At 40.1% G+C, this 24,990-nt stretch overlaps 1 protein-coding gene across 2 annotated transcripts in view; it reads left to right on the forward strand.

Moving 5' to 3' along the window:
* Window positions 1-24,990, forward strand: part of ANO10 (anoctamin 10) — a 227,894-nt gene that overhangs the window by 155,259 nt on the left and 47,645 nt on the right. For both annotated transcript variants that reach the window (XM_038570265.1, XM_038570264.1), the window contains one exon: window positions 9,797-9,913. In XM_038570265.1, coding sequence (XP_038426193.1) covers window positions 9,797-9,913 — 117 coding nt within the window. The remainder of the gene's footprint in view (window positions 1-9,796; window positions 9,914-24,990) is intronic.

Below are 24,990 nucleotides of genomic sequence, written 5' to 3' on the forward strand. Positions count from 1 at the left end.
CTCCATACTGTTTTCCATAATGGCTGCACCAGTTTACATTTCCATCAACACTGCACAGAGATTCCCTTTTCTCCACATCCTTGCCAATGCTTGTTATTTCTTGTCATTTTGATAATAGTCATTCTGGTAGGTATGGGGTTATAATCTCATTGTGGTATTAATTTGCATTTCCCTGATGATTAGTGGTGTTGAGCATCTTTTCATGTGCCTATTGGCCTCTGTAGGTCTTCTTTGGAAAAATGTTTCTGTCCATATTATAATTGAATGGTTTGTGGGGGTTTTTTGTTACTGAGTTCTTTATATATTTTGGAGCTTACCACCTAGGTTTTCTTCTGGGAGCTTTACAGTTTTATGGAGTTTTAAATCCATTTTGAGTTAATTTTTACATATATTGTAAGATAGTGGTCCAGTTTCACTCTTTTGCATATAGCTCTCCAGTTTTCCCATAACCTTTTCCTTTCCCTATTGTATGTTTTTGCTTCCTTTGTCATAAATTAATTGACCATATATGCATGTGTTTATTTCAGAGCTCTCTATTCTGTTTCATTTATGTCAATACTATGCTGTTTGAGTACTCTTTGTACTGAAGTTTGAAATCAGGGAGTGTGTGGCCTCTAATTGTGTTCTCTTTCAGGATTGTTTTGGCTATTGAGGCCTTATGTGGTTCCATGAAAATTATAGAATTATTCATTCTAGTTCTAGAATTTTGATAGGGATTGCATTGAATCTGTAGATTACTTTGGGCAGTATGGGCACTTTAATAATACTAATTCTTCCAGTCTATGAATTCAGAATATCTTTCCATTAATTTCTATCTTCTTCAGTTTGTCAATATCTTACAGTTTTCATAGTACATATCTATAGTTTCATAGAGTCTTTTACCTCTTTGGCCAAATTTGTACTTAGGTATTTTATTCTTTCTTGATGCGGTTGTAAATGGGATTGTTTTCTTGATTTCTCTTTCTGATAACTTGTTATTAGAGTATACAAATGGAACAGATTTTTGAATAATCTTTTATCTGCAAATTTATGGAATCCATTTATTCTAACAGTTTTTTGGATTTTCTGTATATATAACATCATGTCATCTGCAAATAATGACAGTTTCACTTACTCCTTTCCAATTTACATCCCTTTTATTTCTTTTTCTTAACTAATTACTGTGGATAGGACTTCCAGTACTGTATTAAATAAAAGTGGGAATAGTGGACATTCTTGTCTTCATTCCTGATCTTAAAAGCTTTCAACTTTTCACCATTGAGTACGATGCCTGTTGTGGATTTGTTATATATGGCCTTTATTATGTTAAGGAAATGTACATTTCCTTTATACTCACTTTGTTAGGAATTTTTATGATAATTAGATGTTAGATTTCGTTAAATGCTTTTACTGCATCTATTGAGATGATCATAAGATTTTATCATTCATTTTGTTAATGTAGTACTGATTAGTGTACAATTGTTGAATCATCCTTTCATTCCTGGAATAAATCCCACTTGATCATGGTGTATGATCCTTTTAATGTGTCTTAAATTCAGTTTGCTAATATTTTGTTGGTGGGAAAGTTTGCATCTATTTTTATCGCCAGCCTGTAATTTTCTTTTTTTGTGATGTTCTTGTCTGGTTTCGGGAGCAGGGTAATGCTGGTGTCATAGAATGAGGAAGGCTTTCTCTATTCTTCAGTGTTTTGGATGAGCTTGAAATGGATAGGTGTTAAATCTTACTTGAATGTTTGGTAGAATTCACCAGTAGAGCCATTTGACTCTGGGCTGTTATTTTTGGGGAGCTATCTGATTATTTATTCAACTCCTTATTAGTAATCTATTCAGACTTTCTATTCATGATTCAGTCTGGAAGATTTTATGTTTCTAGGAATGTATCCATTATTTCTAAATTGTCCAACTTGTTAGCCTGTAATTGTTCCTAGTAATCTGCTATGATCCTTTATATTTCTGTGGTATCAGTTGTAACTTCTACTTCATTGCTGATTTTATTTATTTGAGTCCTCTCTTTTTTTTTCTTGATGAATCTAGCTAAAGATTAGTTAATACTATTTTTCTTTTCAAGGAACCCGCTCTTAGCTTCATTAATCTTTTCTGATTGTAGTCTCTATATCATTTATTTCCACTCCAATCCATTATTTCCTTTTTTCTACCAACTTTGGGCTTTTTTTTTTTTTTCCTTTTTCTAGTTCCTTTAGAGTTTAAAGTTAAACAGTTAATTTGAATATCTCTTGTTTCTTGGGGGCAGGCCTCTATTTGCTGTGAACTTCCCTCTTAGAACTGTTTTTGCTGGAACCCATAGATTTTGGTATGTTGTATTTCTGTTTTCCTGAGGTTTTTTCTTAAGGATCTAATTCCATAATTTTTAAAATCTTGGATCCTTTAATCATTTATTAATTGGCATTTGGCATATAATTTGGTAATCAGCAGAGGATGCTTTTTGGGAGTTTCTTTTATTCAGTAGTGACGGGGCTCTGAATGGGGAGCGGTAGCATGGCTGACATTCCGATGTAGAGATCAAATTAGCTTTCCAGAATTCTAAGGACTCATCTCTAATTTGCATTTTGTATTTCATAAGAGATGAGGTTGGGGACATGCTGCTACAAACACAGCTGCTACTGTCAATCGTGTCATAGTTTCTAGTTTTTGTAAAATAAAAAGGTTCTGCTCACACTCTCTGCACCTGCCACAAGACTCCCAAGAGCTTGACCCGCCCTGTGGTGACCAGAGGTGGGTGGCACTGATGGCAGGGTAGGCAGTACTGTACTCTGGCACTGGAAAACACTTAGCTCTGAATGCTAATGTTCTCTGGTCTTGTCCTTTTCTTCTTTCTAAAGACACCCTATAATCATTACTTGAAGCATATTGTTATGGGAAGCCAACTTCTTTGTATTTATCACTTTTAAAATTCTGCCCATCTTCCACCCACCCCCCACTGTTTTTTTTCTTCTTTACTTTGGATAAAATTTTGTGAGCTTTACTTTAAAAGATTGTCAATGAAAGAAGAATCACAATCATGCCCATAAAATGTCTTCTCTTTTCATAGACAGGCTATGAAAAGCCAACCCAACTATTCATCTTTTAATATGTTTTTCTTCAAATCTGACTAGATTCACATTTTGTCTTAGGTTCACTTTTATTTATGAAAACAAGTAGAAATAGCTAAAATGACTCTTACAATTTTTTTTTTCTCAGTTCAGTTAGCATAAAACAGTTCCCAGCCTTGAAACAGATTTGCTGTAGGGAAAATATAAACATTTTAAAAATTGATTTTTTTTTTTTGAAACATGGTACTGTAACTGTTATTTAGGTTTCCAGGCTAGCCCACAAAAGCATACTTAAAAATTTTTTTTAATTTAAATTAAAATTTTTTAAACTTTTTTTTAATAATAAAAAAAAAAAGCATACTTAACCCATCAACTTGAACCCTGGATCCTGACTAAAAGAGACCAGTAAAGAGAAGGCGGTGGAGGATGGATGTCTAATTTATCCTTTCCTGAGCATCAAGACAGTGTTATTTCCTTTCTTCTCCTCTTTACTTCTCTTCCTCAAAGCCAGTACCCCACTCCTGAAGCTGCTGTGACATTTCCCCACTACTTGTGAGCACTCAAGAGTATTGGGGATGGGTGGAGGACGGAGTTTGCTAGCACCAACTAATTGAATTAATTGACAGTTATTACCGGTGAATGGTAATGCTCCTTCACCTACCCAGGGGTATGTTAAACCAATAAACCTGAAATTGGTGGAACTTCTGGGGAGTGTCACAGAGTAGTGTGGGGTGAGGGGTTGGATCAGTGTGATAGAAGATTTGAGGAGGGAAGGAAGTGATGGAAGAAGGCTACCATCTAGACAGTCTGGCTGTAAGTGCTCTACATATTTGCAGAATGAATGAATGCAAAGTGACAGCCTTCACCAACTTATTTTATTCTTGGACCTCATATTGAAAGCCAGACTTCCTGGGCTGCAAGTTATCCTGTTTTGGTCTGTTTACTGGACATACGGCAGTTACAGTGAGGTGGGGTAAGGAACTTTGGCAGATGTAATACATTTAAGTGAGTGTTGAATCACAGCCCTCTGAGGAGCTTCCTGGGTAAAATCTGAGCTGGCCCCTGAGTGCGGAGGGCAGGGAGAGATGGAATAAAGGGACTGGCCACTCCACGTTGGTGGGCAGCAGATTTAATAGCGAAGGGAACTTACATACGAGGCTTGTCTTGGGTGGCAGCAAGACGAATGGATCCCTGCACCTGCCCACAACATCTTAAAAGTTTATAGCAAGGCCTTAAATGGGTTCAGACGTGGATACCATGCAGGTGTTCTCAATACCACATCACCATCTCAAGGCTGTGTCCTTGTAGCAGCTTCTGGAAGCAGAAAAGGCAAGCCTCATTCTCACTTTCCAAGGATGGGGGGAAAGGTGAGCAGCCTCCAGTTACCTAGGTCCAGCTCACAGGTCCACTAGTGGTCATGTCTTCTCAATGACCTTCTCTAACTGTGAGGAATCCTTGTGTTCTTTCTCACAGAAGTGCTTTCCCCCCATTATAAAAGTAATGCATGACATGCACCACTATTTTTACAGCAGCATTATTTATAGAGCAAGGCCAAGTGTCCATTGATGAATGAATGGATAAAGATGTGGTATATACATACAATGGACTGTCAGCCATAAAAAAGAATGAAATCTTGCCATTTGCAACAACACAGAGCTAAAGAGTATGATGCTAAGCGAAGTAAGTCAGCCAGAGAAAGACAAATACCATATGATCTCACTTATATGTGGAATATAAGAAACAAAACAAATGAGCAAAGGAGGGAAAAAAGACAAACCAAGAAACACTCAACTATAGAGAACTAATAGTCACCAGAGGGAAGGGGCGGGTGAAAGGATGGGTAAGGTGATGGGGATTAAGGAGGGCACTTGTGATGAGTACAGAGTGTTGTATGAAAGTGTTGAATCATTGTATTGTACACCTGAAACTAATATAACACTGATGTTAACTGGAATTAAAAACTGAAAAAAAAAATGTTGGGAAGAAAAAGTAATGCGTGTTTGTTAGAGCCTAAAGATAAAGAGATTGCCTGTATTGCCAACTATCCAAAGAAAACATTGCCAAGATGCTGATATATTTTCTCCTAAATCTAGTTAATAAAATTGGCTTTTTTTTTTTCCTGCTTAAGACACTTTTTTTTTTTTTTCTGCCAAAGATTAGGAGGATCTGTTTCGAGGAAAGGATACTTAGTGATGGTTTAAGATTAGGTCTCTAAAAGAAAAATGGGAACACTGTGGGATTCTCACCTGTCCTTCCTCATTTTAAGTCTGCGTTGTATATTCTGAACAATAAATTTCTTTTAAATTCTTCTCTTCTTTAAAATCAGTGCCCCCAATGCCTTTGTTTCCCCAGGTCGACTCCCCCTCAGTGTGACAATGTCAGACCATGGTGAAGACCCTGCCTTGCACGGTGGCCTGGTCCATGCCCTAGACTTTTCCTTCCAGGGTCTTCATCTTTTACCATTCAAGGCTTAGACTTTTAAACCAAAACACCTGGCTAGGCCAGGTCTCCCTTCCAGCTACTACCTCAGCTTTTACTCTCCCTCCTTCCACTTTCTGAACCCTGTTTGTGGTCCACCTTTCTCCAGCCTTGCTTCCCAGGCCCTTCTCAGCCCACTTTGTCTTACTTCTGTGACTTCCACTCAGCTGAAAACACTCCCACCAATTACCAAAAGCCTCTCCCCAGCCTCCACATACTTGACCTTCCAGTGCCCACCTTGAGTGGCTTCTTTCTCTCCCTTTTGCTTCTGTAGCCCCAGAACCTCCCAGATTTTTGCCTTCCTCCATGTGCTGCTTCTCAAGCTACATTTCTGACCTCTCCCTCTGTTCATCACACCTGTTACGTTCCTCCAGTTCTATCCTGTGCCATCTTCTTGCCTCATCTCATCTTTTCTCCCTCACTGTGCATCCCTGTGAGTCTCACCCATTCCCATGACATTATGTGCCACTTATGCACATACCCCAGACTCCCAGACATTTGCCCCCAGCCCTGTCATGAATGTGAGGCCTCTCTACCCCAGAGCCTGTTGAGCATCTCTACTTAGACACCTAAAAGTCCATCGCCCACGTAGACCTTCTCCCTCCAGCCTGCTCCTCATTCTGTGCACATCATCATGGAGGAGCCATGGAGGCCTGTCTGGTCCTCTGCTGGTGAACCCTCCATTCATTCCTGGAAGCTCCATCTCATTGATCTCACACACATCAGCTTGCCCTGCTGACCTGCCTGTGCTGCTGTAGCCTCCGCACTTGTCCACTCTCTCTGCCACAAATGGACAAATCTGAGCCCATCATTCCTGTATTGGTACCTCCAGTGCCTCCTCACTCAGCTTCTGTGTCATCCAGTCCCCCATAGGCCCTCTCTCCTCAACCCCACCATTCTTTGGTGCATTTGTTCTCTCTCTGGGAATGCTCCTCCCCTTTCCTAGCCAACTCCTCATCTGAATGTCTCTGCTCAAACATACTTTCTTCAGGAAGTCCTCTTAAAACTCCTGCAAACTGGGATAACTAGCAGTTCCTTGTCCTGTGTATACTGGGCAGTACCAATCACACATGGCATTAAGGGATGGCCTATAATCATGTCCTCCTCTACACTGTGTGCCAGAACATCATCTCGTTCATTATAGAATCCTTCGACATGTGGCCCATGCCTAGCACACTAGACACTGATAAATGTGAGAGGATGGACTTCCCTCTGGCTTTTATGGTGCTAGTAGCAAGCTAAGGAATATTCAGCTGTGTGGAATGAAACGCCGGGACACCTGCACCCCGATGTTTCTAGCAGCAATGTCCACAATAGCCAAACTGTGGAAGGAGCCTCAGTGTCCATCGAAAGATGAATGGATAAAGAAGATGTGCTTTATGTATACAATGGAATATTACTCAGCCATTAGAAATGACAAATACCCACCATTTGCTTCAACGTGGATGGAACTGGAGGGTATTATGCTGAGTGAAGTAAGTCAATTGGAGAAGGACAAACATATGTTCTCATTCATTTGGGGAATATAAATAATAGTGAAAGGGAATATAAGGGAAGGGAGAAGAAATGTGGGAAATATCAGAAAGAGAGACAGAACATAAAGACTCCTAACTCTGGGAAACGAACTAGGGGTGGTAGAAGGGGAGGAGGGCGGGGGTGGGGGTGAATGGGTGACGGGCACTGAGGGAGACACTTGACGGGATGAGCACTGGGTGTTATTCTGTATGTTGGTAAATTGAACACCAATAAAAAATTAATTTATTAAAAAAAAGAAAAAAGAAAAAAATTCAGCTGTGTGGTTTGTGTGGAACTCTTCAAGGAGCATAACCCTGAAGGTGTTCAGTAGGAATTTAAAAGCTTAAAATAAGAAGGTCTATTACGAATCTATTTTGCAAATACAGTTCAAAAGAAACGGATTTCTCTACATAGAGGCCTTTAAAAACATTTAATGTAGGGACGCCTGGGTGGCTCAGTGGTTGAGCCTCTGTCTTTGGCTCAGGGCCTGATCCTGGAGTCCCAGGATTAAGTCCCACATCCGGCTCCCTGCATGGAGCCTGCCTCTCCCACTGCCTATGTCCCTGCCTCTTTCTCTCTGTGTCTCTCATGAATAAATAAGTAAAATCTTAAAGAAAAATTAGTATAAAATATTTTAGGAAAACAAACTACAGAGCTACTCATAAAAACTTATTGCTATGGAAGTGTTTTAACTATGTTAAAATGATTTCCTATTTTAACTGATCTTGTCTAATAAACACCAATATTTTTAATTCATGAGGGTTATGAACATTTTGTATGGCACATATGAGCATTGAGGTCTGTGTAGCAGCCTTGCTCGGTTGCCCAGTAACTGGTCCCAGTTCCCAAAGGAGAGGTGACACATCTTATAGGCACCTTGTATCCAAGGGAAGATCTCAGCAGTGTCTTTTTTCTCCCTGGTTCCCTCCAAGACTCCAAAGAAGAAAAAATGGGTACAGATTTGTTGGGAGAGATGGAGAGAGGCCAGTGACCTGACTCATGGTAGGGCTCTGGAAGTTTGGGAACACCCTATTTTGGAAAACATGGAAGATTTCTTTTCATCTGTTCATTTCTTCATGTCTTGTCTAGTATTTCCACTGAAGAGGTTAAGTCTTACATAAAATTAAATGTCAGTACTCCCAATAGAATGCAATAAAGATACAGCATACCTTTTTGAGTTGTTTGTTGTTTGTAGATTTTATCCAGGTTCCTGTTCGTTTAATAACTCAATTAGTTCAGACTTACAACAGATGATGTCACCTCATCCATGCTGTTATCTACTAGTTTTCACACTGTAGATGCTTAATCAGTACCTTCCAGGTGTCTTTGGTCAGAGCAGTCACACTGTGGTGGAGACCGCCTGGCCCTGGCTCACTCCAGATCTCTTGTTAATACCTAGAGTCCCTGGGGCTCTGCCCATTTTCAGGCTTTTGGATTAAATTATTGATTGTTCTGGCATGATGGTGATTTCCTTCATGATTTCATGCTTCTCCCAGAAGATACCCATGTGGTATTCACACTTCATCCTCCTTTTGAAAATACCACAGTGGGATCCCTGGGTGGCGCAGCGGTTTGGCGCCTGCCTTTGGCCCAGGGCGCGATCCTGGAGACCCGGGATCAAATCCCATGTCGGGCTCCCGGTGCATGGAGCCTGCTTCTCCCTCTGCCTATGTCTCTGCCTCTCTCTCTCTGTGTGTGTGACTATCATAAATAAATAAAAATTGAAAAAAAAAAAAAGAAAATACCACAGTAAGGGGTTCATTTAGTTTTTTTTAAGCTGTCCTCTTTTTCTGTCAATAATTCAATGTAACATTTCTTAGAGGTTGTTCTAGTTCCTTCACTGATTTTCGAAATATCTTTTAATTATTTCTCACCTTTAAAAATCATCTCACAGCTTTTAGTATTTAGTAATTCATGCTGTCATCAAAGAGGCAGGTTTATTCTTTTCATCGTTCAGACTTGTGTGGGTGTTGATCCTGGATCACAAGATGATACTAGAATTGCAAAAGCATCAATAGGTCAAGGCCATGCATTTGAGGTCCCTTTGGCTTACTCGGTTTTGCAGAGAAAAAAAGCGTAATTATAAACCTTATATCATTATGGTATAGAGAACCTCTGTATGATTTTAGTGTAGAAGAGTTCTAAGCTTCACACGTTCTAATGGATACACTCTATTTCTGTGTACCGGCCCTATAGTATACAGAGTCAGCAGGGTAAGATATTATATTTACAGCCAACCAATTCATCCATATTTATTGATTATCAGAAAGAAACTGCACCAGGCACTTTTGGGGATGTAGAGGATTCAAGGCACCTGGTATTTAAAATGATATACATTTCATTCAGGTAGCATAGCACAGGGAAGATGTTACTAGGCAAAGAGTCTGCCCATGTCATATGCTGAGATACTTTGGGAAATTAGACACAGGTAGAAAAAAAAATTTTTTTGTGAAAGACTTTTCAGAATAACTTTCATTTTTCTATAAAACACTAAAAGTAGCATATGATACCAATTTAAGGGAATACTGATTTTAAAAGAGTAAAGCAAAGTAAGATGGTAGTTATTGAGTGGGCCACAGTGGGGTGCGTTAAATATAACTCTTGGGCCTGGTTGATCTCTGATACATCACAGGCCAGTCATTGGAAATTACCTAAGATTCATGAGAAGAATCACAGATTGCTTAGGTACTATTTTGTTTCATTGCACATGTGGTCTAATGTGCCATATCAACATATACTCTTTCTTATTTTCAGCATGCACTCCTGGCTTTAAAGTTTATACTTGCATTTGCCATCCCTGACAAACCACGGCATATCCAGATGAAACTGGCCAGATTGGAGTTTGAGTCTTTGGAAGCACTCAAGCATCAGGTAAGGGCAACTTGTCCTGAAAATCAGTATATTTTTTTAGCAAATGCCAGGGGCCATAATTTAGAGGACTCACTCTCAGCATCTCCTTCAGCCTTGAAGTTACTAGCTTAAATAAATACAGAAGACTCCAGTTTAGGATGGTATAACAAAACAAGATCCTAATAATATGAGCAATGAATAGATTTAAAGAACTAAACTAAACAAAACAAAAGTATTTGAGCAATGTTTTTTTTTTTGTTTTTTTTTTTTGTTTGTTTTTTGAGCAATGTTAAAAAAAAAAATAGACCTAGCATTCAGCAAAAGAACAAGACAGGGATTTCCAAGAATCATCCTAGGGCAGCCCCCACAGTTTCTAAGCCTGCCTTCTACAGAAACATTAAGTAAGGAGAAGTGAGTAAATAGAATCTTGCATAATATCTTGCATGGAATGAGGGAGAACGAGAAAGTGTGGGCAAAAGCAGCAAAAATGCTATGAAAGTAGAAACTTCTTCCCAGGGGTTTCCACATTCTACTAGAGATGATGCTGGAGATATTCATTTTGACTTTCTGCTTATAGCAGAGTGTGGGTAGGAAGACAGAGATTCCTCCATGCCCAGAGCTAGTTCTCTCCAGTGATAGATACATAGGAATCAAACCAGGGAGAAGTATCATTTGATGCGACAAGCTCTGCATCCAGGACCCAGGTTCTGACCTACATAGTCCATCAGGCTCCCAAGCCACCTTGTATAGGAATGTTTCCTTTTATATCTGGGGAGGTGGGAGGAAAAAATTGCAAGGAGGACCCCCAACTGACCCTCTGATAGAAGCAAGGGTGCCATGATAGTACAAGAGATGGGAGTCCCCATGCTGGAGCAGAATGTACCCATGATTGGAAGTGTCCTCAGGATAGGACTTGTGGTAAGAGTACTGCAAAGAGGGAGAAGCGTGGGTCGCCCAGCAGGGCACAGCAGTGGGGAGGCTACATTACTGAGGTTCAGTTTCTGAGGTGCAGGGCAAATTCTAGGCAGTGTATGTGTATCTTAAATCAAAATCTGAGTATCATGCTCCCCAGTGAGGCACCAGAAGCACTCACAGCAGTGTCAGCAAACCTATTCCCACCACTGATGCTTCGCATTGTGCGGGGTCTGCTGACCAAGGCAGTTTTACAAGAGGAATAAGTAAGAAGGTCAAGTAACCTGGAGCAGGCAGATGTATCACCCCTTGAAGATGATAAGGTTATAAATCTAAAAATCACCAGGTAAGGTAAGTTACTGGAAGCAGTAGGAAAACTTGGTAAGGAGGTAGGTTCGAAGGTTTATCTAAAATTATTTCCTTTCATAAGACATAATGGCCATTTGAAAATACTGTTGAAAAAAAATTTCCATTTACCAAAAAAGCCAAAATAGAAATCCTTTAGGTAATAACTTATAAAAACAATATGGGTAATCTAGGTAAAGAATATTTTTAAAACTCTGCTAGGACCAAAAGATTCAGTCTTGTGAAAATGTGATGCCAGTTCAAATATATAGAAATAAACATTTGAAAAAAAAAAAAAAGAAAGAAAGAAAGAAACATTTGAGAATAGCAAGGAGATTTCTGAAAAAGAAGAAAAATGAGGCCTCCAGCTCTGCCAGATATTAAAATGTATTCTGAATAATACAATAGTTATAGTAATTAAATCCATTCTGAATTAGGGAAGAAATAGATCAGTGGAATAGAGCAGAGAGTCTGTAAATGGACCCAAATAAAACTGGGACTTTAGTTTATGGTAAAATTAACACTCTGTGGTAATGGGGGAAAAGGAGGATTGTTTGTTACATGGTCTGATGACAAACAATTATTTGGGAAAAATATTATACTTTATTTTACCTCATTCTTAACGTGCCTCTTGCCACCACCCTCCTGCAAAATTCAGATAGGTAAGAGATATAAAAAGCACAACAATTTAAAGCTTCTATATGACAAAAGAAAAACCCTCAAAAGATAAATTGGACAAACTGGGGAAACACTTGCAACATAAGAAAAATGGTTAAGATCTTTAATTCAAGCAGCATTTTTATAAATCCATTAAAAAAGAAAAGCCAGAATCAAAGCATAACGTAGGAAGATGTGTTCAACCTCACTCACCATTAAAGAAATATAAGTTCAAACAGTGAAACATGACATTTTACTCACTCACCCTATTGGCAAATGGTGGTTGATAACCTGTTCCCACTGGGTGTGGGGAAATGGACACTTTTCTATACTTGACAGAAGTGTAAATTGGCCCACCCTTTCTAGAAGGCAGTTGAATCAAAATTTAGATTACCCCCAACCAGAATTACTCTTGCTAGGGTGATGGTTGTAATTGCAAAGTGGACCACAGTAAGGTTGTCAAAGCATAGAAATGAAGTATAGCAAGAACCCAGACACAACTAAACTCAGTAGGAAACAGTTTAAAATAATTATCATATGATAATGGCTGCACATGAGAACATTCTATGAACCCGCTCTTTAAAAAGATCTCTTTTGTGCCGGCGTGTGTGTCATGTGCATGCATGTGCACAAAGCTGCATGCGTGAGTGTGTATTTGCTATTTTATTAAGTGGAGAGAGCAGGATGCAGAACAAGTTTGAGTTAAATTTTGAAGAAGAGAAGGAATGGACGAGAAATGGGTGAATGCAAACATGCATTTGTTTTCCCTAGAAGGGCTTCTGGGATACCCTGAGTAGTAGCTACCTTTGAGGAAAAATGAGGATATCTCTTTTCACATACAGTGTGAATTTTCTGACCGTGCACACGTACTACTTATTTAAGAGCAACAGGAATTCTCTGGGAGGGGGATGATTTGCCATTTGTTACCTTTATGCTTTTCTGCATTTGAAACACTCATATAAGTAAATGAGGAATAAAGTCTTCCCTCATGTTGGTGGTTTGAATAATTCCTTAAATTCCCTAATGCCATTTTCAGGCTCCCCTGAACGCATTCTTCACACACCCTTCCTCCTTCTTCCTTACTCTTTATACAGATATTCATATGCTTTGGTTTTTCCCTTAGAAAAAAAATTTAAACATCAGGTGAAATTTTCAGAGTAAAATCTACTTCATATAATATATATTTTACACACCAAGTTTGAGGGCATGAATCGAATGTGGAAACCCAGAGGTTATCTGAGGCAAAGTGGGATTTGTCCTCAGTGGGCCTCGGGTGAGGTCAGGGTGAGACCAAGGCTGAGGGCAGACTAACCTGAATTTGGCACCCTGCTCAGTATTTCAGAGTACTTGCTCAGCTCCTATTTAAAGGAGAGGCTAAAATCATAGAGGTGAGGGGCAGAACACAGTCTCTCCCCATAGCCAGTTTCCTTAAACTTGTGAGGAGCCCATGGGCACAGACAATTATAAGGTCTTCAATGTTCTGATCCCCAAATCATGTGCATCTTCTTTCCTAAAATGTAGTTGTCGGAAGCCCAGGTGCCCTGTGGTCCCTCCTGGCTGTCCTGTGTCACACCAGCTCTCTTCTACTGTTGTCCTCCCCTGCTTAGCAGAAGGAAGGCACCCCTCACTGTCTTGAACCCTACCCTGTGTCTTGTCCCCAGGGTGAAAGCCTCACAGCTAAGAGAACCTTACAACATTGAGGTGTCAGGGACTAAACTGTGTTCCTATAAAGGCACCCCAGCCACCCACTTGCCAAAACCAAATCCATCTCCTTAAAAGACACATTTCCAAAATGTTTCCAGGAATGTGTGTCCAATAATTGCTTATCAATATGTATGTTATATTTACGTAATTTTTATCATGTATGCCCCAATTATAACTGTAATGACCAGTTGGTCTAGAAGAAAATTTTAAACACTTATAGTGAGACTCAAAGTCACAGGAAATGTTTTTAAGTTTAAAATTTTTATTTTTATCTTTTTATTTTTAAAGATTTTATTTACTCATGAAAGAGAGAGAGATTGAGAGAGAGAGACACAGACAGAGGGAGAAGCAGGCTCCACACAAGCCCGATGTGGGACTCGATCCTGGGACTCTGGGATCATGCCCTTAGCCAAAGGCAGACACTCAACTGCTGAGCCACCCAGGCGTCCCTAAAATTAAAATTTTTTAAATTTAAAATTTAAATTTCCATTTATTAGCATATTAGTGAAGTAAAGAATGACAGTGATTGATACTTTCAAGAAAAAAATATTAGGATAAAATTCTTTGGGAGAAAGGGCAAGAAAATAGGATTTCAAAGAGGAGAAAAAAGGAAAAACATGAAATTGTTATTATTAATTAAGGGGATATTCTCCTACTTTTTTATTTTTTTATTTTTTTTAAGATTTTATTTATTTATTTATTTATTTATTTATTTATTTATTTATTTATTTATTTATTTATTTATTTATGAGAGATACAAAGAGAGAGAGAGGCAGAGAAACAGGCAGAGGGAGAAGCAGGCTGCACGCAAGGAGCCCGATGTGGGACTCGATCCCGCGTCTCCAGGATCATGCCCTGGGCTGAAGGCGGCGCTGAATCGCTGAGCCACCCAGGCTGCCCTTCTCCTACTTTTTAAATAGGTGATGATGGGATCACACAGATGCAATACCCACCATTCTATGGTATTTCATAGAATTTCTCGGACATCTTTAAAAGAATGATCTAATAGTTTGTTTTTAGTATTTGTAGTATGCAAATATGCAATATCTATAGTAAGTTTGCAAATACATTTTTACAGTTACTTAATTTATGGTGTGTGGGATGGCAGGTAGCACCCCAAAATTTTAGGAGGTATGGAAGCAAAAACATGTTTTAATTGAATGGCATTGTCTTTGGAAGAATTTTGGTAAATCAAAAAAATTTGGTAAATGCATTGATTGCATTTCTAGTGAGGTTTCATAGATTGGGGCAGGCAACTCCCTGGCCATGTGTACATACCTGAACTCCATGTCACGGTGAGATCCTGCTCCATGCTAGTAAGCCTTTCCTCTCACTCAGGATTTCACGTTGTCATGTATTTGTCTAAAAAGCAAAGGGTCTGTGGTCTGTGATGATGTTGGATATTAACATGTCTTCTCTTACTAAATACATTTACCTGGAAGTTCTGCTGCAGAGCTGTTATATTTGCTTTGAGGGTGCTCATAGGTGTGAATGTTTACTGTGGACATGGCTAAATGATCTCTCAGGTCATCTTAGCTCCTGGCTTCCTCTGTCTTCAGATATGCTCTACCTAACAGCAAAGCAAAGCCCTAATTCAAAGGGAGAATTTATTAATACACATCATCATTGAAAAATAAAGAACTAACCAAAATTTTGTCTCATGTTTCATGTTATTTTGTTTGTTTGTTTGTTTATGAATGAATGAAAATAAGCTTTATGCCCAACATGGGGCTTGAACCCACCCTGAGATCAAGAGTTGCATGTTCTACCGACTGAGCCAGCTAGGTACCCCTCCCTGTCTCATCTTATTTTAAAAGAAGAAAAAAAAATCCAGGACACTTGGGTGGCTCAGCTGGCTAAACACCTGACACTCGATCTCAGCACAGATCTTGATCTCAGGGTCATGAGTTCAAGCCCCACATTGGGCTCCACAGTGGGCATGGAGCCTACTTAAATAAAAAATAAATAAATAAAAGTTTAAAAGAAGAAGAAAATCTAAAAGATTTGAAGTCTGTTTGGGCTTTTTTCTTCCGAAGACATAGGTGTGATTCTCTGATGAATATTACCTTCTAAGAAAACGTGATTTTGGTGCTGATTTTGCTGTTAAGATTCTGGAGGGACAGAAATGTCCAGCAGGTTTTGACTCATATTTACCAATGCCTTCAAACAGGGCATTCTAGCTTGTCATAGCTCTCTTGCACTAAAGTTGATTTTAAATCAACTCAGCTCAAATGCATCTGCTCCATGCAGTGGGCTGTAGACAGTGATGAGTGCTGTGCTCAAGGTTTCCGAGGGTCTTGAACTGCAAACCAAGTAAATGCATTCCTCTCTCCACTACTTTTTTGTTAAAAGTATAATCTAAGAATAACAGGTCCAGAGCAAAAGCTGGATGGAAGAGCCTGTGCCAGATGCCTGTCTCTTGTTCCTTCTTGCTGGTCCGTGGCTTTGTTGCATGGTTGGCCCTGCTGCTTGGGCCACGCAAGTTTGTGTTGTTGTTAGTCGAGGCAAAGATTTTTTTTATTACATTGCCTGTGTCATCTCACTGTCCAGAAGATCCTAGAGATGAAAGGTCACCCACTTAGTACTTTTCAAAAACCCAGATTAACTGACATGTCTTCGGTTTACTTACTGAACTATTAATGACTTTTCTAGGATATAGAATTTTTCTTTAATCTGACATTTAACTATAGGCTTTGTAAATAAGTAGAGCCTCAATTCACTGGGCTATTCCCATGTATCAGAGGCAGAGAGAGCTTCTGCAGGGTCCTCTGGTCAGTTGGTGGGCCCAGGTCAAAATGGAGTTCTTAAAGACAGTTAGAAATAAACCTCATTGGTGCCTAGCCTATCCCCTGACATTTTCACTGTTAAGTGACCAGAAATTGACAGTAAATCTGTCAATAGAAATTATTACTTATGAATAATTAGTATATAATGTTTAATTTGCATTTGAATTGCTACTTTTCAAGTTCCCATTATATGGACAAAACATTACTGAAAATTTTAAGTCATCAGGCAGTTCTTAAACTGTGCATCTTGAATGTAGAATTTTTGAAAAATACATGTGCCTGGACCCCACACCTGGATTCCCTAGATCTAAGGTGGGGCACAGGCACCCTCATTTAAAAAGCCCTTCCTGTTGCTCCAAACTCCTCACCCCTAATCCTCAGTCCCCAGCAAACATAGATCCCGAGCACAGGCAGTTGAGTGCCAAGAACAATTGAAGTCTGGGCCATAAATGAGGCAGGTAGTCTCTTTGCACTTCAGTGTTCTGTTTTATGAAACGAAAGACCCAGAAATCTACATTTTTGCACAGCACTATTGTTGTTGTTTAAGATTTTATTTACTCAGTTGACAGAGAATGAGAGAGAGAGTACAAGCACACAGAATGGCAGGCAGAGGCAGAGGGAGAAGCAGCCTCCCTGCTGAGCAGGGACTCAATCCCAGGACTCTAGGACCATGACCCAAACTGAAGTCAGATGCTTAATCAACTGAACTACCCAAGTGCTCCCCAGCACTGGTTTTAATGCAGGAGCCCTGGAGCCCATTTGGAGCAGTGCTCTGTTGGTCCACGTTCCTCACAGCTGTGATGGGAGGAGACAGAGGAAAGGAGACGCAGTGAGAGCAGCTCCTTCTTCTGTGGCAGATAGGAAACTATAGCATTTCTAAATATATAGGCAAGTTAGATGTACTTGAAGGTGAGAGGCAAACTGGGGAAAATAAAATTGTTTGCTTAGCAGAGGGCATTTTCAAAGAATTAGGCTTCAGTTGGTGAGACCTTTGCAAAGAATTCTAGATGGTAAATATCATCCTAGAGATGCCCTTTTATTTCTTTTCAAATTGATTTATTCAGTACTTGATAATTTTGAGATTTGATTAAAATTAGAAAGGAGTCACTCAGTGTCCTGGAGCACAAGGATACTGCACCTTCAATACAGTCCCCACTTTCCCTGGCCTCGGGGCAGCCAGCCATCCCAGAGCCAAGCACCTACAGAATCCAGAGTGCTAGGTCCAAACGCAGCTTTTGAGAAAGATAACAGCCTCAGAAATCAGTCAGGAAGAACAAGATAAGGGCTTTAAGAAGACACCACAGTGCTAATTATAGCCCTCAAGGGCCTCAAATCAGGTGTGGGACCCTTGCCAGGCTGGGCCATCTGGGCTGGGGCCTTCAGTAATGTCTTTGTTTCCTAGGGTTAAGTATATTTAATCCATTTCCAGCATTTACCTCTGAACTTCTCTTCCCTGCATCTGTGCTCTCGAGTTGTGGTAGATAAACATTTTTAAGGGAAAGTTAAAAGTTTCACAGTCTGGAACAAAGGTGCTAAAGCATTTGACTATTGGATATATAGTCACAAGCTAGTTTGCCAATATGTGGTTCAGAAGAAAATGAGTCCAGAGAGAGAATTGGCTTCCAAGGAAGCTAGTGGCAGACAGTGCTGGAACCTTAGTTCTTGGGGAGGGATGGTCCATGTTCCAGGGCCCCAAGACACGTCCCAGCCTGGTAAGCTGTGGTGCTTTGAGACTTGGGATGGCCCCTGTGAGATGAGCTCTCCCTTTCTCTTATGTTGTCATCTCCCCAACATAACGAGGCCCTGGGCAGTGGTGCCTACCAATTATGGTCAGAGTGAGACGTTGTGTAGAAGACACAGCATGAAGCTGGCCGGTTCAGGGAGCTGGGCTGGCCAAGGACCACCTTGTACTTGGGTATTCTATATCAGTGGGTGAGCCGGGAAGTGATTTGGGGGAAAATGGTGCCATGATACCAGATTAGGTGGCTAGTGGCAGCTCCACTCCTGGAGCAGTCCCCCCTGTTTTCGTGGCCTGCACACAGCTGGGCAGTAATAAGAGCCAGAGAGGTAGTATAAGGCTGGCATACAGTAGGTGGTCATATGAGCCAGGCATTGCTCTAAGCCTCTGTGTGTGCAGGGACTCCTCTGAATGGTTCTTGGCCTAGGGTCCCTTAGCCTGTGCGGTTGATTCCTCTCCAGTCCATGCATGCTGCTTCTTCACAGGTGATTACTGCTTGAAAGAATACTGGCTCTGTGTGGCCCTTCAGCTCCTCTGTTGTTGCTCTTCCTCTCCTTTCTGGTGTGGCATGATGCACTGCTCCTGGGTTCCCAAGGACTCTTGCTAATTCATAACTAAACCTCCACCCCGTGCCTCCCCTCTGCCCTCAGCATCACACCCCTCACCTTCAAGGGGGAGCACTCCATCCATTGGTGCAGACGACTGTGCAATCCCCTGCTGCACTTGGCTAGGTGGTTCTTTACTCCTGCGTCCCCTCATCTGGCACAGTGCCTGATGCCCAGAACACTCTGAATAAACCTCCACCTCATCAAACTAAGTTTGTTGACTCATACATAGTTCAGAAGCTAATATATTAAGTAAATGACAAGTGATGTCCTTGGACAAGAAAAGAGGAATCTTAAAATAGGTACTCTGACAAAAATGGAAACAGTTAGGTCATATGCCTTTCTGGGATCACTAGGGAAGGGAACGCACTCTGAGGAATTGCATCCGAGCCCTTTTAAAGGTCCTCATACCTAGCCTTGATAAAGCCCAAACTTGGGATCCCTGGGTGGCGCAGCGGTTTGGCGCCTGCCTTTGGCCCAGGGCGCGATCCTGGAGACCCGGGATCAAATCCCACGTCGGGCTCCTGGTGCTTGGAGCCTGCTTCTCCCTCTGCCTATGTCTCTGCCTCTCTCTCTCTCTCTGTGACTATCATAAATAATAAATAAAAGAAAAAAAAAAGCCCAAATTTTTGTCAGAAAGATGGACTGTGGTTGATAGCAATAACAGTCGTGGCTCCCAGAAGATGGTAAGATAAGCCCAAATCAAGCCAGATAAAATTCTAAAGTAGTTTTTACTTGTAAAACTCAGACTCTGGAACAGTCCTCTCCTTACCACTGATGTGTACACATCTTTTCCCCCTGCATTTTCTGTTCTCACTAGAGAAAAAATGCTATAAAGTACACCGAGTCTTATAGACACTAAAGATGCTTCACTAAAACTCTAGAAAGCCTCTGATCATTTTTGTCTTTCCTAGTAAACAATCCATAGAAATTGTTACTTATCTCATTCCCCTGGTTTTCTAAGCAAAAATTTAAATTTGTGTATCTTAATTATTTTCCCAGATGCAAGAAACATAGCCAAATCAGAACCAGATTTATTTTTACTTGTGGAAATTACTGAATAAGCCATGAAACAGAATAAAATTTAACATTTTCCAAGCCAGCATGTGAGTAAGCCAGAAACAGTATGGGTAGAAGGGGCTTGGAAGCACAGTTCCATTCTGTACAGAAGGGCCTCAAGTTCACAATACCATACCATAGGAGTGACACCCTGTGCTTTGGACTGGGATCACATTGGTCATTGAAATGTGTCTGGATTTTTTTTTTAATTTTTATTTATTTATGATAGTCACACACACAGAGAGAGAGAGGCAGAGACACAGGCAGAGGGAGAAGCAGGCTCCATGCACCGGGAGCCCGACGTGGGATTCGATCCCGGGTCTCCAGGATTGCGCCCTGGGCCAAAGGCAGGCGCCAAACCACTGCGCCACCCAGGGTTCCTTGTGTCTGGATTTGTAAAGAAAAAAAGTTCACTTTATAACAAATCAGAGATTTCAGAATGCTTGAAGCTTTATTTTTTTATTTCTGGCATAATTAAGATAGGGTGTTATATGAGTTTCAGGTATACAATATAGTGATTCAGTAATTCTGTACATTACTCTGTGTTCCATCATGAGAATCCCTCTTTCGCTCATCAAAACTATGTATTTTAAGAGGAAGATACTATAAGTTCTAAGAGTTCTAATCTCAGAGTCCATACTACAGTAATTTTGACTCATATATGAATGTCAGAGCAGGCTTTTCTTTTCCAGGAAAATGCCTGGGCTGTTATGAATGCAGCTATTTACTTTTTTTTTAACCATATATTCTAGGATATTAAAGGTTATATTGTTGGCTCACCAAGGTGTCAAAGATATTTGTGTGTGACCACCAGACTAGAAGCTTCTTAGAGACAGGATTACTCCAGACACAGGATTTATATTTGTTGAATGAGTAAGTCAGTAATTAAATGAACATCACCAGAATCAAAGCCCCATCTCTTTGTGCCTTTCTCTACAACCGAATTCTAGTCTTTTGACTTGGAAATTATCTCCTGCACATTATATTTGGAATTTGGGAAACCATTATTGAGTATTTGCTATGTCAGGAAACCACAGACTTTTTTTTTAACTTTTATTTTTAACTACTAGTAAATTGCTGAAATAGAAAATACTTAATATAATAAATGGTATTGTTTTCCATTGATTTGTACTGCTACAGAACCTCAGGAATATGATGGACTATTATATCATGCAATGAATGTAAACCTGAGAGATTGGGCTGAAAATACAGTGATTGGTAGTTTAGAAAATTCAGACTTTAAATCCTTAAGAACAGCACAGATTTGTCTCTGTCTTCTAAGAATAGAATACAGAAAACAAATGTTTGGATTTAGGAACTTTTTGAAATACTGCCTAGATAAAGGAAAATAATTACATTAATAATGGCTCTAAGAATGTAAATAGTAAATTATGGTGAATTCATATATGAGTCAAAATTAAAATATGGATATTAAAATTCAACAAGTATTGAATACATTCTGTGATCAAAGCATAAAAATATAAATTATCAGAAATTCCCTACATCATGTAATTGTCAAATATTAAAGGAAAAAATTCTCAATCCAGTCCCAAACCCCAACTTTATAGATTAAGGAAAGGATCACTAACTGTGGTTGTTAGCTTCCAAGATGGTCCCCAATGATCCCTGCCTCCCAAGTACTTATATGCTTGTGACATCCCATCCCAATAGGATACTATAGAATGTTGGTATATCTCTTCTGAGTCTAGGTCGTAAAATATAAGTAATAAACATGGCTTCTGTCATCTTCTCCCTTTTGGATCATGTGCTCTTGGGAAACTAGCTGCCATGTTGTGAGGACACTCCAAGTTGGAGGGGGTCAAGGAGATCTGACTGCTGGTTGATCTAGGCAGTAGGAAGCTCCTCCTCCGTCCTTGGAATGTATGCTCTGCCCACCATTCCCACCCTAAAGAGCCATTTCAGGTCACAGCCTTGAGAGAGTTGGTGTTGAGACTGTCTGGACTATACATGCAACTGAACTCTGTATAAATGTATACAGGTCTCTGTATAAATGTAAGATTCTGGAGGTCAGGTGTAGACCTGACCATCCTACTCATCTCTTGGCCACCCAAGACAAGCCTCCCCCATCATCTTCCTTGCTTGTCAAACCTGCCACCTGCCAACCTGGAGTGTCCTCCCTCCCTTCTATGTATGGGGTCAGTTTCAGATTTCACCCAGAGAACCCCAAGGTTGTGAACCAGCATGCAAGCAGCCAATGGAGAGGCCCACATGACTAGAAACATGACCTACTGCCAACAGCCAAGTGAGTGAGCCATCTTGGAAACAGATTCTCCAGTCGGCAGACATTTTCTGTGAAACATCAGGTAGTAAATGCTAAGGTGTGGAAGCCATACAGTCTCTATCAGAACCACTCAATTCTGCTGTTGTTGTCCAAAGACAGCCATAGGCAATATATAAATGAAAGGAAGAGGATGTATTCAATAGAACTTTATTTATAAACACAGGGAGTGGGCTAGATTTGGCCTCAGGGCCATCATTTGTCATCCCCAGCTCTTAGCCTAGTCAGGCCTCCAGATGCCTGCAGCCCCTGCCTTCCTCCTGACTGCACTTTCACTGGAGGCCCTGAGCCAGAGCCACCTGGCTGCTTCCAAATTCCTCACCAACAGAAAGCATGGAAATAAATGCAGGTGGTTTTAAGCCATGAATTTGAAATTTCAGAGTAATTTGTTAAATGGTAGTAGATAACTAATGCACCAGTTATCCAGGAAAAGGAGGCTGGATGAATCAAGTTTGACTATGAGGTGATAATTGTTGAAGCTAAGTGGTAGATAGATACATGGGAATCATTACATTATTCTCTCTACTTTTGTGTAGTAAGTTAAAAGGGGAAAAAAAGGAAAAAGAAAAAAACTGTTAAGTAATTTGTCTAAAACCAGACCATCACAAAATCACAAAGCCTACCCGGCATACCCAGGTCTCTGGCTCTGAAGTCCTGTGTTCTCTTGGCTTCCCCTTCCTGCATAAATAGCAAGCAGTAAAGATTTAACTATTTGCCTAAGTTTTCCAATTCTTTACAACCTTACTAACTCCAACTTAACATGCAAGATAGTTCTTTGGACTTTGATACCATTGTTCTTGTTAAGCCATCCTGGAGGCCTTTCTACTTCTTTATACCTCTTTATGCTATGGACTATAGAATTAGTCATTCCTAGGGGCTGGAGCATTGCTCAGAAATCTACAGAGTCCTACCTCACTGTGGTCTGGAATACAACAGTGCTTGCTGTTTACATTCTTACTGAGCACTGCTTTCACCAGAGCACTTACAAATCCATTAAGCTTAATTAATTCTTACACAGCCTATGAGAAGCCTGGCAGGTTTTACTGTTGGATTTTATAGATGAGAAGACAGAGACTCTGAAAGTTAAAATGGTCAAAGGCAGTCAGGTCCAGAATCTGGCTCCTGGCCCAATGTTCTTCCTTCCTTCCTATACTACCTCTTTTCATGCTTAAGAAAGATTTGGTTTTGGGATCCCTGGGTGGTGCAGCGGTTTGGCGCCTGCCTTTGGCCCAGGGCGCGATCCTGGAGACCCGGGATCGAATCCCACGTCGGGCTCCCGGTGCATGGAGCCTGCTTCTCCCTCTGCCTATGTCTCTGCCTCTCTCTCTCTCTCTGTATGACTATAATTAATAAATAAATAAATAATAAATATATATATATATATATATATATATATATATATATATATATATATATATATTTAATTTTGGCCCAGGTCATGATCTCAGGGTCATGGGATCGAGCCGTCGTTGGGTAATGCGCTCACTGGGGAGTCTGCTTGAGATTCTCCTCTTTCCCTCTGCCCCTCCCACTGCATTCTCTCTCCCTTTCTCTCTCTTTCTCTATCTCTCTAAAACAATAAACAAATCTTTTTGAAAAAAAAAGAAACAGAATTTGACATTAAATAAAATACAATTCACCATATAAAAATAGCTACCACAGTAGTTGGTACATAGTATGTTCTAAAACAGTGAGTTTAACTTTCCTTTAAAATTCCTTTGAGGGCAGCCCAGGTGGCTCAGAGGTTTAGCACCACCTTCAGCCCAGGGTGTGATCCTGGAGACCCGGGGTCGAGTCCCATGTCAGGCTCCCTGCATGGAGCCTGCTTCTCCCTCTCCCTGTGTCTCTGCCCCCCTTTCCCATTCTCTCTCTGTCCCTCATGAATAAATAAATAAAACCTTTTTAAAAAATAAAATAAAATCCCTTTGAAATCGGAAATCACCCTGAAAGAGTTTTAATTGGTGATATAAATAATGTGTTGATTGGTAGGTACATGAAATGGATATTTGAAATAACTTGCCTTTTGATCCCTTACATTGACCACATATACTCACCTCCCCCAGAGTAGTTGATGAGTTGGATTCAGAGAATGGGTCTCAATTATTCTGCTCCTGTAGTTCCCCAGGAGAACCATGGAATATGATTTCGTGTTGGATTTTGAACACCTCGTGCATTTTACCAGATGTCCTTGGCAATGCCATTTACAAGCAAGATGAAATGATGTGTATAGGTGAAGAAAATGGTGGGAGAACAAAGAACGAAATACCAGGCCTGGTGAAATGTCCTGGATTATGAAATTCAATTCCAAAGTAGATCACCTTCCGTTTTCTTTTTCCTTCCAAAAACCCATTTAATTTTGTATTAGGAAATGATTTTTTTTTCTCATAAACTTTTGAGTTTTTATTTTATTTTTGTATTGGAGGCTGACCTTTCAGATCAAGTGTCCACCAGGTAACTGTGTTATCAGGGCTATAACTTTAAATTCTTGATCTCTCTCACAAGCCAATTTGGAATAAAATCTCTTATTTGTAAATGGATCTCAAGATTTCTCTCCAGTTTTTCATTCAGGTTGCTTAAAGCAGTGTTTGTGTGAGTAGATTTGCAGTCTCTTTTGTTTGAATTGTCATTCAAAAAAATGAGAGACATACTTTTTAATTTTCAAGTCTGGTTTTAGTCACAGGCACAAGAGAAAATGATCTGCCAAGTGTCTGGGAAACACAGCACCAATGCCTCTCCTTTCACATGTGATAAATATTGTTTTGATTAGAAGCAGAATAAAGCCAGGTTGCTTTTTTTGACTTCTTGGACTAATGAATTCACTTTTTTTTTTTTTAAGTAAGTCGTAGAAAACAATTTCCAAAACATCAGTCTGGGTTATTCAAACTTTATTCGGGATAGCTGTGCACAAATCATTTCTGTGAAAATGATGTGTGATTCAACAGTTACCATCAGAGAAATTCGCTAAGGAATTGTCATCTTTATGTCTGTACCCA

This window comes from Canis lupus, chromosome 23 (genome assembly GCF_011100685.1).
Source record: "Canis lupus familiaris isolate Mischka breed German Shepherd chromosome 23, alternate assembly UU_Cfam_GSD_1.0, whole genome shotgun sequence".
Classification (NCBI taxonomy): Eukaryota; Metazoa; Chordata; class Mammalia; order Carnivora; family Canidae; genus Canis; species Canis lupus.